Consider the following 12,846-nt stretch of genomic DNA (forward strand, 5'->3'; position numbering starts at 1 on the left):
GGACAGAAGGGTTTGATAATGCGAAGACCAGCCCTCAATTATCTAGGGCCCTTCTACCTGTCACCTTTTTCTCATACCCTCCAGAGCAAACGCTGGCAGGGATTCATGGGAGTTGTAGTCCATGGACATCTGGAGGGCCACTGTTTGACTAACTCTGCTCCAGAAGATCATTATAAGAAAGAGCAAAAGGACTAAAACAAGGCCTACTGTAGTCTTTATTTTATGGACCCTGCAAATACCTCAATGCAAACAAGACCATTTTTGCCCCTCCCCCCCCCCAAGTTAAACTCTTGGGAGACAGAATTTAAGGGTTTCAAAGACAGCAGTCCAGATGTTTAACAAATCAGATGCCAAGCAGCTGCATTTTGAATTAGCATATATTTTACTGTCTCAATCACAGCAACTTCATACAGTAAGATACACATAAAAATATATAGCATGGTATTACTTGCAATTTAACACTGTTCTGTTCTACAGGAATTCCATGACAGATATGTACAAAGGACTGTTTCCTTTTGTTAAAAGTAATATAATTAGTCCCTGCTATGTTCACCGTATAAATTACGTGGCATCACAGTTTTTGTTCATTTAGTGTCATGTGAGTAGCAACGTGGAACTGGAACGAGAGAGAGAGCGCTAGAAGTTTACACAGTATAGCAGCCAAAGAAAAACAGGCATGATACTTTGAGGTTGAAGCAAAAAGGAACTCTACAACCTGTTTTAGGAATAGGAAAATTATTTCGAATTTGGCAATATATACATCCTGTATCTACAAGAATACTAATATATTTTTAAAACCCTTCTTAGCTTTTAAAAACCTTAATTATTAACTTGTGCAATCATTTCCTTTCGCCTTCCTGGTTAGCAAGGCAAGTACTTGCCCATAAAAAAAAAATTAATACTGAATGCACCATAGCAGTCCTCTCATTTATATTCTTCCAGGTCATGTGAATCTTCTGGATATTAGTTTGCTGTTGGCAGCATTCCATTAAACTCGCTTTTGAAACTATACATTTGTTACTCATCCACAGTCAAACATTTCAGCAAATTTACAATGCCCATTAAGCCATCATGTTCTTAACCTTGTCCGCCTGAGGTTCTTCCCCTCCCTCGTGTCCCAGAAAAAACACTTAAAAAAAAAACCTTTTAGGGTGAAATGACGACGATTCTTAGTCCTACAATCTACAGCCATGCTCATTTAATGTACAGTTTGGGGGTCAAAAGTGTTAACTTGGTACAAAGTTTAGGGTCTAATGAAATAGTGCAACTATTCTACTTAAGGAATGAATTGTGAAGACACCGAAAACTGTTGGGGCATAACCCCAAATTGAGTATGCAAATTCAGCTCGAAGGTTGGAAGAATTTACTAGACTGGGAATGACACAGACCCTCTTTTTAGAATCTAAATTACCAAAAACAATGATACAGTTTCGCTACAGTGAACATATGTATTTTACACAAAGTCCTCCCAGCAAGAATGAATGTGAGTTTGGGCATAGGTGTGCGTGTATGTGTATGTGTCCCCCAATTCTTCTATTCCTTGTAGAGGCACAATTCAACCCCAATACTTCTGCAAGAGCTTGGTTTGTGCATGAAAGGGCCAAGATGACACTGCTTATTACCAGGAACAGGATTTCAAACCAACCGAAAGCAGCAAAAGAAAGACAAATGTCTACAACAATAGCCTTTGAAAGCTGCAGGGGGGATATATAGAACCAGGGGAGGGAGAATAATGTTACCTGAAGAAATAACCCAGAGACTTTAAGTTACAGGACTTTAGCATTTTCTCTTTTAGAAAAACACAATATTCTGTATATTTATTAAAATATAAACAGCTTCAAAATTGTCTATTTACAGTAGAAAGAATGGGATTTGATACACGCATAACAGAAGGAAAAATTCAGTCAGGACTCTTTGGGGAAGACACCACTCTGGGCATAACATACACAGATTCACTTATTTAAAAACAGTAAAGACAAGGGTGTATTGGCAACACTTAACTACTAGTCTTCCATTGTGATGCTACATGGTATCCTGGAAAATGGGATGAGGAAGGAGAGATGACGAGATTCCCACGGTTATTTGCCTAGTGGAGATCAGGAAATGCATGTAAACTCTTCCAAAACAGATGCACACCCCCATCTTTTGTGGCAACCCCCTACCTCCCACCAAGTTGATGAACATTATGTTCAAATTGCCAAAACAGACAATTTCACAAAGCACTGAAAATGCTGCTCTTAGTTTCTTGGCTGTCACCTTTGTCACTGCTGATGCTGGGGTGAGTAGATGAGGTGGTAACAGCAATGAAATACAGACGCACAATGTTTCTCTAGCAAAACAAAAACCGGAGTGCAAAGCCTGCCTATTCCTGAAAAGGGGGAGGGAGAGAACCCTAGAGCTTCCCTCCCCCATCTACATGGGAACACAGCAGCGTTGTTAAGAGTAGCAGCAGAAACTACCATATAAACATGTTGTGAAACCACATCAAGAACTGATACCTACATTGAAATGTGTCTGTCTAATACTAGGGCATGTCCTACTTTTCTTTTTCTCTTGACAAGAGGACAGTAGGGTGACATTTCTTACCAGCAACATCAGCATTTGTGTATTTTTAGCCCTTTTGTCCCAAAATATAGGGTTTTTTTGGGGGGGAGGGGGAATCTATCTATAAACCAGGTGTGATAGCTGGTTGGATTTATAGTTTAACTGATTGTTTGGCAAGAACCGATGGAGTTCGCTCTTTCGACAGCAAGGATCGTAATAGTAAGCGCTGAGGCAATTGTCGCAGGAGACTTTTGAACAGAAAGTGCACGTGTTTGTGGCTCCCGACCGATTGCAGAAGCCGCAGCGGGAGGAGCCTGAAGGCTTGGATTTGGAAGTGAACTGAGGGGGTCGCTCTTGAGTCTGTAACATGTACTGAGGCTTTTCCCGTGCTGCCGACCCAGAGGACATGCCTTCCCCGGAAAGAGTTTTGAGCGAGTAGCTGCTCTGCTTCATCGCTGGATACTCCTGCCTACAAATGAGCAAACTGTCACACTTTTGGCAAACAGAGGTGCCACAAGATAACCCACAGCTTTGGCACTTAAGGGGAGTGGTCTCTTTGGCTAGATGGGTACGTTTATGGTAGTTAGGGTTGGCATCGTTTCTCAGCAGCCAAACGTCATGTTTAGCAGACTCCTGTCTCTTGAAGTTTAGCATACTTCTAGAATCAGGGTCAGTATACAGATCTAGATCGTCTTGAGGGGAATAATAGGTACTGTAGGGGACACCCGTTCTTAATATGCCGTTGGCGTGGGATGAGACTGGCAAGTATTCTTCAGAACACCCATGTGGAGAACTGGACATGGCAAGGAGGGAGGGAGATGGACGGATTATTTCGTCTTTGACATCATCTTCAGTGTCAACCAAAATGGGTTCTTTTCGGAGACTCAAGGAAGTCATCAAAGGAGGCTTCTTGTTGTCCAAATAACTATCATAGGCATCCACCGATTTCGAAGGTTTGGTAACTTTGGGCTTGAAGTAATCCTTAGAGCCTCTCTCGCTGGCAGATTTCTGGAGGACCATCCGTGACATGGAAGTGTTCAGGTTCTCTTTGCCTTCTGCCCGGCGCTTCAAGGCGTCTGAGCATCCTCTGACATCATCACTGCTGCTTTTCCTTTCATTGATAATGTCGAGCTCCGAATATCCTTTATCCTTCACTTGCAAATGGATTTCTATCAACTGTTCACACTCTATTTTGGCCAAGTACAGTTCAAACGATACCAGCTTCACCTGCAGGGTATCTACTAGGTCTTTGAGCTTATAGACAGTTCCGAGTTCCTGGACGTAGCCCATCGAGTTCAGGATCTGCCTTATATCCTCGTCAAGTATCGTAGACTTCACATAATAAACGAAAGGCCCTGTGTACGTCTGAAGATGGGAGAGAAAGAAGATTACAAACTCAACTCCAAACTAAATGACATTCTGCAGTACTCACTGAATCAAACATGCTGGCAGGGGATCATGGGAATTGTAGTCCAAGAACATCTGGAGGACCACAGGTTGACTACCCGGGCTTTAAAAGATGAAGCGCATGTCCTGGGCTATTTTTGTCATTCACAAGGTGCCATGTCTGTATGTTTTTTATGAAACAAATAGCATTTTTTAGGGCCATACAATGCTCTGAGGAAATACTGAAAAGCGAAGTGGACTAATCTTCAAACCGAAACCCGCAGAGTACTCTTATTTCACATTACACATTTTCCATTTAATGTAACAATGCATTTTCTTTTCATCTACAATAGATGAACACATGTATTTTAGGGAAGAATTGGCAGGTGGGTAGGGACAGCTGGAGATATGGGCACCTGAACAGCTGTGGGAGTATCAGGATGATGGGATAAGTACAAAAACCTGCATGTTTTTGTAAAAACCACAGCTAGTGACAATTTAACTGTATTAAAGTTTTAGCATCAATGTATTTATTAGTTTAAGTCTCAGTGCTATTAAGTCTCTCAGAGGTAGGAAGCTAAAATTTAGAGAACAATTTTGCTGTTTCAACCCCAATCTTGAGATTATAAAAAAAAAAAATTAGGGCTTCATGTTTGGGAGGAAAAATAAGGTTAGCCACTTTGCCTCCACCCCCACCCCCCATTGGGAAGAAAAGTGGGATATAAGCAAAGCAATATTTTGACACCAACGTTTTCGTGCTCTTGAAGGTTCTGTGAAAGTTCAAGGGGGTGGCAGGTTAGAGTGGATGAGCGATAGGGTTGTGAGTGTCCTGCATAGTGCAGGGAGTTGGACTAGATGACCCAGGAGGTTCCTTCCAATTCTATTATTCTATGAGTATCATCAACATTCAGTTGGATAGTGCCAAAAGTGCAATCTCAGAGTTGCATTTTTGCCAAGCCCTTGACTTCAATAGATTTCGGACAATACCATAGCACTATCCCAGCACACTAATTTTCAGGCAGCAATTGTGCTTCAGTTTCCCACACTTCAAAGGGACAAGCCATTGATGCTGCAGGCAAAAAAGCTCTCAATATAAAGAATTCAGACAAGAAAGAGCACACTATTCAGCTATCTTAAGTGCTATTTGTGAGAAAAGCCAGGTGGAAGTTTTCGTAAATTTACATCAATTAAATCAATTAAAGTTCTGTTTAGAAACAATATGTGTTTTGAGGTATGACGGTTGCCATTACCAGGCGTCTGTCTCCTCATGTTTCCATGCACAACCCAATTCCACCTTTATTCCCATCATTTACCTGTAAGCGTTACTATGACAAATAGGAACATGTCTGCAACTGCAAAGAAACTGCTCTATTTTAAAAATTACTTGAGTGAACGCCCAGTAGCAAATGGAAATTCAGAATTTGTTCCCGGAGAGGCAATGTGTGTGATACACCAGGGTTATGCACATTCCACTACATTACTTAATACTTATGCACAACCACTTAGTGAGATTGTTCGTAACAATGGACTTGGCTGACAATGTGCAGGTGACATTCAACTGTTTATGTAAGCTTTGGGTTGGATGCTGTCTCAGGTTTTTAGGTGGTACCCTGGATACAACAGACAAGCAACTATGGATAAAACAGCAAAAGCTCAGTTCAGATGGAGGCAATGCTGGCTAGGAAAGACAGTATACTTGAAGAGATTGTGTTCCTGACTTTTGAAGGGGTGATTTTTCATGTTATTGGAGAGCATGGGAGTACTCTGGCAGTAAGGCTATTGATGGAGAAGAGTGTTTTGGTTTTTTCCCCCAATTGTATCTGTTTAAATAACTCCATCCTTCTTTGATACAGCTGACCTGTCTGCACCAACCATGTTACCAAGTTTAACATGGGGGTGTCTTTGACAGCACAAAATATGACTGGTTCAGAATGCAGCAGTGTATTTGTTGACAGCAGTCAGGAACTTTGAATTAACCGAATTGCTTACCAATTTGTTTCCTGTTCAAAGTGCTGCTTTTGATCTGCTATGACCAGGGATGCATTTATTTGAAGGACAGATGCCTGATCCTATGGTGTTCTACAAGTCGGTTGCCCCTTTACATGAGACTAGAATGGTTTCATCATGAACTGGATAGCCCAGACTAGTCTGATCTCATCAGCAAAGCTGGTTTGGCCCTGGCTAGACAGCCGATAGGAGACCTCCAAGGAATACTAGGATTGTGAGGCAGAGGCTGGCAAACAACCTCTGAACATCTCGTGTTTTGAAAACCCTTCAGGGTTGACATGTGTCAGCTGTGACTTGATGGCGCTTGCTATCACCACCACCAGGACAGCCTCAGCAAGAATGCTCCCTTAGACCAAATGAGATGCCAAATTCTGTGAGGACTGTTCATTTCTTTCTGCAGAACTTAGAAGTCCCCATTGCTAAATATTGCTAAACTTTAGGACAAATCCTCAGCTGAGTCATGCTCTTAATCTGAACCAACGCATGCTTTTGCAAGGATAAAATGTCACTGAACTCCACTACAGGAAGTAGGGATAAAATGTAATAAGCATTTGTTTTTTTTTTTGAAAAAGAAACTTCATGTCCCATATTATTTACTCAGGGCCATTGAATTTATATAGGCAACATCCCATCCAACAAATTCTTCCAGATACCAATAGTAATTCAATGTCAATGGGCGCACTGGTCCTTCATAAACCAAGAGATTTTCAGTTTACCCATTGGTCCTTTGCAAATGAAGGTGATCCTCAGCATGAGGATACTTCTATAATTAAATTCTCTTTCACTATTTATGTTGGTACAAGAGTATGAAAACAGCTGCCTTGACTTTTAATAACCTCTTGATATTCAGGAAGAACCACAGTACTACAATCTTAAATCATCTTGGTGGCAAAAATGAAAAACACACTTTTGTGTCCTCACCTTTATATTTTTGAATTCTTTCTTCCAAGGGTAAAGGAAAAGATTAACTCCAACTGATTCCAGCATACCAAAAGCATTCCGGAGTGAACGTAAACTTGAAGATCGCAAGGACCGAAGAGAGTGCTCAGCTGTCTCATAAAATTTTATCAACCTGAATCTATAAAAGGGATCGATCTTGGGAAGGCAGAGTAAGGCTGAAGCTGCCACTTGCAGGTACTCTTCACTAACTGGTCGCTGCTTCTTATCAGAGATATCCAGTTTGGATTCATGAAATTGTACATACTTCCTAAATACATCTTCTTTATATTTTGTATCCATCTGAAGGAGGATTTTAGCACGCTTGTGGGCGGCTACCTCGTCTCTTCCATGGTCACTCCAAAGCAAGCTGGTAAGTAGATATTATATGAAATAATGTAGAGTCCCCTGGATTAAAAAAAAAAGACCAACAAGTTATGATTACTCAAATATCCCATGTAATATCCCCCTCCTCTCAAAGCACTACCAAAGAACCTTTAGAATGACAGCTCTCAGACTTTCCCCACTTTTGTAGTGGTGCTAGAGTTTGTCTGAGCCTCATCAGTTTTTGGAAATATATTCCTCTTGAGACACTACCCATCTTGAAGATAAGAGATTATCTGAAGCTTTCTATGACCACCTGGAGAAGAGAATGATGCAAGGTTCCAATGCGGGTAAAGGTATAAATAAAATAAATAACCACCATTATTAAGCACATCTGGATTGCAAGCAGAACTGGACTGAAAACAAAATTAAACTGGGAAAAGGTAAATATTATACATTATTCTCCAAGTATGTCATGGTTCAGTGATGTAACTTTACAAAACAGATCTCTACACTAGGTTTGAGGATTTTATTTTTAAGCCGTTTCACTGCAATGAATCCGAGCAGAGGGAACCATGGATCTGAAGAGAAAGTACAAGATACCAATCTAGGCTCCTTGGCCCAAAAAGTATCCTGCTGCAAGCTATAGTAGATGGGAACTCAAGCACTTCTCTTTCCCAGAGCTGGTACTGGAGACACTCTTTGGTGCATACAAGTTTTCTTCACTATACTGCAGCCTGTGTCTACCCATGCATTTATTACATTTTAGAAACCATGTACATCTTTGTAGAAAAGCTTTTGGTAATTTATTGGGACTTACTGCTGAGTTAATGGACATTGTTTTGGATTGCAAAAGGGACAACTCTACTAGATCATCTACTATTATTTTTACAACAGGAAATGCTGTTCATAATAATAAAACAGAACAAATGCTAGGGCAAATATCTTATAAGGTGGCTATACAACCAAATAAGAGAATAAGAAAAAAACTGAAAGGAGAAGAAGCATCTCACAGGCTGCTTATTAATAAAGAATACAAACAACAATGCCAACAGAGAGGGAGATTCGGGAAACCCTGACTGAAATCTTCCTTCTGTCAACTGCTCACCAGCAGCCTTAGGCAAGGCATTCTCTCTGTCCCATATTTATGATATAAGATGTATTTGTGAAATATTTCAGACCCTTAACACTTCCATTAACTGGAGATATTCTGACTAGCTCACCAACCTTCCAGCAAGGAAAACTTCAGAAAAGAGGTAACATTGTTTCAAACCAGGTTTAGCTTTAGATTGGCCAATTCTGTAGCACCTACACAAAGTTTCGCTTGGTAGATTTCCCCAGTAAAGAGTATATAATTTTTCCCTTGGTATAAGAGGACATTCTGCTTTCATTAAAAAATTCCCTAATGTGGTGGTTAAGGGCAGCAGCCTCTAATCTGGAGAGCTGGGTTTTTCCACACTCCTCCACATGCTGGGTGATCTTGGGCTAGTCACAGTCCGGTTAGAGCTGTTCTCACAGACCAATTCTGTCAGGACTTTCTGAGCCCCACCTACATGATATGGTGTCTGTTGTGGGGAGGAAGGGAAGGCTTTGAGACTCATTTGGGTAGTGAAAAGCAGGGTATAAAAACCAACTGTTTTTCTTCTGCTGCTTAAAGTAAAACACAATCATGTATGGAACCTGATCAGATTGGAATGCTCTGCACTTCTGTACTGAAAAGAGTTGTTGTACTATTTAAGACCTCAGGAATCACCAATAATTAAATCTTTTAAAGACAAAGAATGAGTAACACTTCCACTCTCCTTTCATTTTAATTATGATACACTTTCTGCACAGCATACTGCAATATTCTTTATGCAAATATCACATTCCAGCATCTACAAGCCACAAAATCTGTTCACAGCAGGAATATTCAATATGTAGAACTAAATTCCTGCTGAAGGTTACCCTCCACCCTACCTTAAAGCATGCTCAGAAATATAGAAACTGGCCCTGAGTCACATTTAAAGTTCTGAGATATCAAAGACAAATGTATGCAGTCCAGAACCTGTGCTTTTCCCCAGCTTCCATATTATCTCTTTTTCATAATCAAGTACAACAAAGCACATGGTTATCAGGGTGGCAGCTTATAAGCATTTGGCCAAGTGCAGCAGAAGCAGCTCAGCAAACAACAGCTGCAGGAAATAACTACATGTAGAAAGCTTTGCAGCCTCTCATTTCCTTCGTAATTATGAGCTAATTGCTTCCTAACACTTTGTTTTAGTTTCAATCCATGTTATTCTTTTCAAGCTTACAGATATTACTGCCGCAGAATAGAATACAGAATACTACAGCAGGCAGAGGGTGACAACCTAAGGCTGTCTTGGTTGCACAACCTCAGATACAGGCAGCATGGTGTAGTGGTTAAGAGCAGTGGACTCTAATTTGGAGAACTGGGTTTAATTCCCCACTCTTCCACATGTAGCCAACAGGGTGGCCTTGGGCTAGTCACAGTTCTCTTAGAACTCTCTCAGCCTTGTCAGCCTCGCCTACCTCACAGGGGAGAAGAAGCAAACGTTGTTTGTCTCTTTGGGAGTCCTTCAGGTAGTGAAAAGCAGGGTACCAAAAACCCACCACTTCAAGTGCATTTGCAGGATTTTTCATACCACAAGACCTGTAACTCAGTATTATGACTGCCATTAAGCAGTGGCCCAATCCTGTAGACTGGCAGGGAACTTGACAAAGGAATGACAAAATCCCTTTTGGAAACAGCATATTTTCCACACAGACTAAAGCCTTCCAGGCATTACAAATTGAATATTTTCCCAGCTCCTCAACATCAAGTAGGCCTGAGGGCCCATGAAGCTCTAAGAGGAACTGACATTAACACACACGCACAGTCATTTCTTTTGCAATGCTCGGCAACAATCCCAGACAAAGCCGCTTGAGAGCTATGACAGGCATGCATGCCAAACGATGCCTACAGCTCGCCTGTCTTGGGGCGGCGTGCAGACTATCATGTCCAAGAGGCTCATGACAATCACCCCAGGGATGCATGCAAAACCCCCGAAGTTTGAAAGCGAAAGGAACAGTGTTTGTTTTTGAAGCATAACGCCGTGCTCCTGAAGGGCCAAAGGATGAGGGGCCCGAAAGCACAGCCAAGCTGGGGGGGGGCGGCTTTCCATCTTCTCTTCCGCCCACTGAACAGTTAACGACGGTGCCCGCTAAAACGTCCAAGCTGAGGCCGCCCGAGCCCTCACTGGCCCCAAGAAAGAGCCCCCCCTCCACAAACGCCTCCGCAAGGTCGCCTAGGAGACCCCCCTGGCCCCCCTTCCGGAACTCCCCCCTCCACAGGCACCGCCACTCACCGCCTCTTTCGGCCTCCCTCGGAAACTCGCAAAACGAAGCGCGGAGCCCCGCAGAGCGCCCCTCCTCGCCTCCTACCTCAGACCACAAACCAGCAACCGCCGCCACTGGCCAGCCAGGAAATCGTCCGCGACCCGGATGTGCATCCTCCCCGTTCCTTTCCCCCCTCTTCCGGTCCTTCGCCCAGGAAACCGGAAGTAACAAATACAGACTCGGCCTCAAATCGCCGCCTTTCTGGCGTACAGAACGCATGCGCAGAGCCGAAAGACGGCTTCCTCCCCGCCTTGCCTTTTACGAGGCACAGTGCGCATGTGCACAGCCTGCTGGGCGAAACGAGGGGAGTTCGTTCACCGTTCTTGCTGTCACGTGATTTTTTCCCCCTTTTCTTTTTTAATAAACTGGGGCTCGTCGTCTGAAATAGAAACTTTAGGCCTCCATCCGCAGCAAAGAGATAAGGAGGGGAGGGGCGTTTGAGAAGGTAATTGAGAATAACGAAGAGGTGTTCGCTAACTGCGCCTGCGCGGGGAGATCGGTGTGACGTCACGAGGCGCATTTAAAGGTCTGCGGTGTTTCCCGCCCCATTGAGACAAGTGGGGTTACAAAGCACCGGAGGAGTTGCAGGGGAGGCTATGGCAGACCAAGCCCTTCCAAACAAAACCGTCCAGATTAGGCACATTTATTTCATGGAACAGTGCTTCCTCACATCAAAATCACAAGATGTCATAGTCCCATTGTATACGGCAGTGGTCCCCAACCTGCGGTCCGCGGCCCAGTTCCCTCTCCCCCCCCCGCAGTAAAAAACTTCCCCGGGCCGCAAGCTTGCAGCCCGGGAAGCTTCTTACTGCAGGAGGGAGGGGAGAGGGAATCAGGGCCGCGCATGCGAAGCCGGCCGTGCATGCACACACGTGCGATGCGCGGCCAAAATCGCGCATGCGCGGCACTTTCGGCAGTTGTCCCGCCGGTCCCCAGCCGGAAAAACATTGGGGACCACTGGTATACGGCACTGGTCAGACCACACCTGGAGTACTGTGTGCAGTTCTGGAGGCCTCCCTTCAAGAAGGACGTAGATAAAATTGAAAGGGTACAGAGGAGAGCGACAAAGATGATCTGGGGCCAAGGGACCAAGCCCTATGAAGATAGGTTGAGAGACTTGGGAATGTTCAGCCTGGAGAAAAGGAGGTTGAGAAGGGACATGATAGCCTTTAAGTATTTGAAAGGTTGTCACTTGGAGGAGGGCAGGATGCTGTTCCCATTGGCTGCAGAGGAAAGGACGCGCAGTAATGGGTTTAAACTACAAGTACAACAATATAGGCTAGATATCAGGAAAAAAATTTTCAGCCAGAGTAGTTCAGCAGTGGAATAGACTGCCTAAGGAGGTGGTGAGCTCCCCCTCACTGGCAGTCTTCAAGCAGAGGTTGGATACACACTTTTCTTGGATGCTTTAGGATGCTATGGGCTGATCCTGCGTTGAGCAGGGGGTTGGACTAGATGGCCTGTGTGGCCCCTTCCAACTCTATGATTCTATGATTCTTGTTCAGATATGATACGGCTACCCATTTTAATTTGTTCATATATGGTTCCTCTTCAGTCTCAGCATTCCTGTCCAGTCTCAGTTGCCTACAACAGCTGTACACCCTTTCCCCAACAGCACTTGCCGATGCATGCAGCTGGGCCACCACCATCAGTGTACATCACCTATCTATCCCCAGTGGGAGCATGGATGGCAGAGCACTTCAGGCAAACCAGTGGGGAAGTTGGGTCAGTGCAGACAAGTAGCCAGGGAAGTTGGGTCAGCAGAAGTGGGCCCAACCATTAGCCCTGGTTCTTGGCAGCTGCCCCTCCTTGGGTTATGCTGATGAAGGCCCTGATGGAAAGGAATTCAGGGCCTTAAAAACAGTATAGATTCCTTAGTGGTTTGGTTTGAGGACCCTGGATATGTTTGTTTCATGGTAATCTAAACTCGAGTCCATTTTTTAAAAATATAGTTATAAACTCATGTTGACATTAATTTATAAACTCATCTAATGTATTCTTGTCTTGAAAGAGGAAGAGCTGTTTTCTTAAGGAAGTCAATGTTTTTTTTTCTTCAGTGGAGGAGAAAATAACATTATGCTGCCCTTTTGTACAAGATATCCAGAACTGTACATGAGTAATTACATAATGAATAAATTGAAGGCACAACATTCAGCCTTGTCTCTAATTTAAAAAGCTCCGTCATGCCTACTGGCTATGCTTACTTACCCTTTGGTTGCTTTACTTATTTCACATAGGGAACATTTACTGCTCCTTGTGCTTGGAACTAGG

At 43.3% G+C, this 12,846-nt stretch overlaps 1 protein-coding gene across 2 annotated transcripts; it reads right to left on the bottom strand.

Moving 5' to 3' along the window:
- Positions 1-361: 361 nt before the first annotated feature.
- On the bottom strand, positions 362-10,750 carry SPATA2 (spermatogenesis associated 2). 2 transcript variants are annotated; one of them, XM_077335598.1, is made up of 3 exons: positions 10,621-10,750; positions 6,859-7,281; positions 362-3,909 (listed from the first exon to the last, which is right to left on the bottom strand). In XM_077335598.1, the coding sequence occupies exons 2-3, from the start codon at positions 7,174-7,176 to the stop codon at positions 2,662-2,664; spliced, it is 1,566 nt and encodes a 521-aa protein (XP_077191713.1). In that variant the 5' UTR covers positions 7,177-7,281; positions 10,621-10,750; the 3' UTR covers positions 362-2,661. The 2 variants fall into 2 exon arrangements, with proteins under 2 accessions (XP_077191713.1, XP_077191712.1); XM_077335597.1 differs by having other exon boundaries at positions 10,545-10,710.
- Between the last annotated feature and the right edge of the window lie 2,096 nt (positions 10,751-12,846).

This window comes from Paroedura picta, chromosome 4, assembly GCF_049243985.1.
Source record: "Paroedura picta isolate Pp20150507F chromosome 4, Ppicta_v3.0, whole genome shotgun sequence".
In the NCBI taxonomy this organism is placed as follows: Eukaryota; Metazoa; Chordata; class Lepidosauria; order Squamata; family Gekkonidae; genus Paroedura; species Paroedura picta.

Coding starts and splice junctions, on each gene's coding strand:
- SPATA2 (XM_077335598.1), bottom strand. CDS start 7,176: ATGGATACAAAATATAAAGAAGATGTATTTAGGAAGTATGTACAATTT. Junction 3,910..6,858: donor AAGAATTCAAAAATATAAAG/GTGAGGACACAA, acceptor TCCCATCTTCAG/ACGTACACAGGGCCTTTCGT.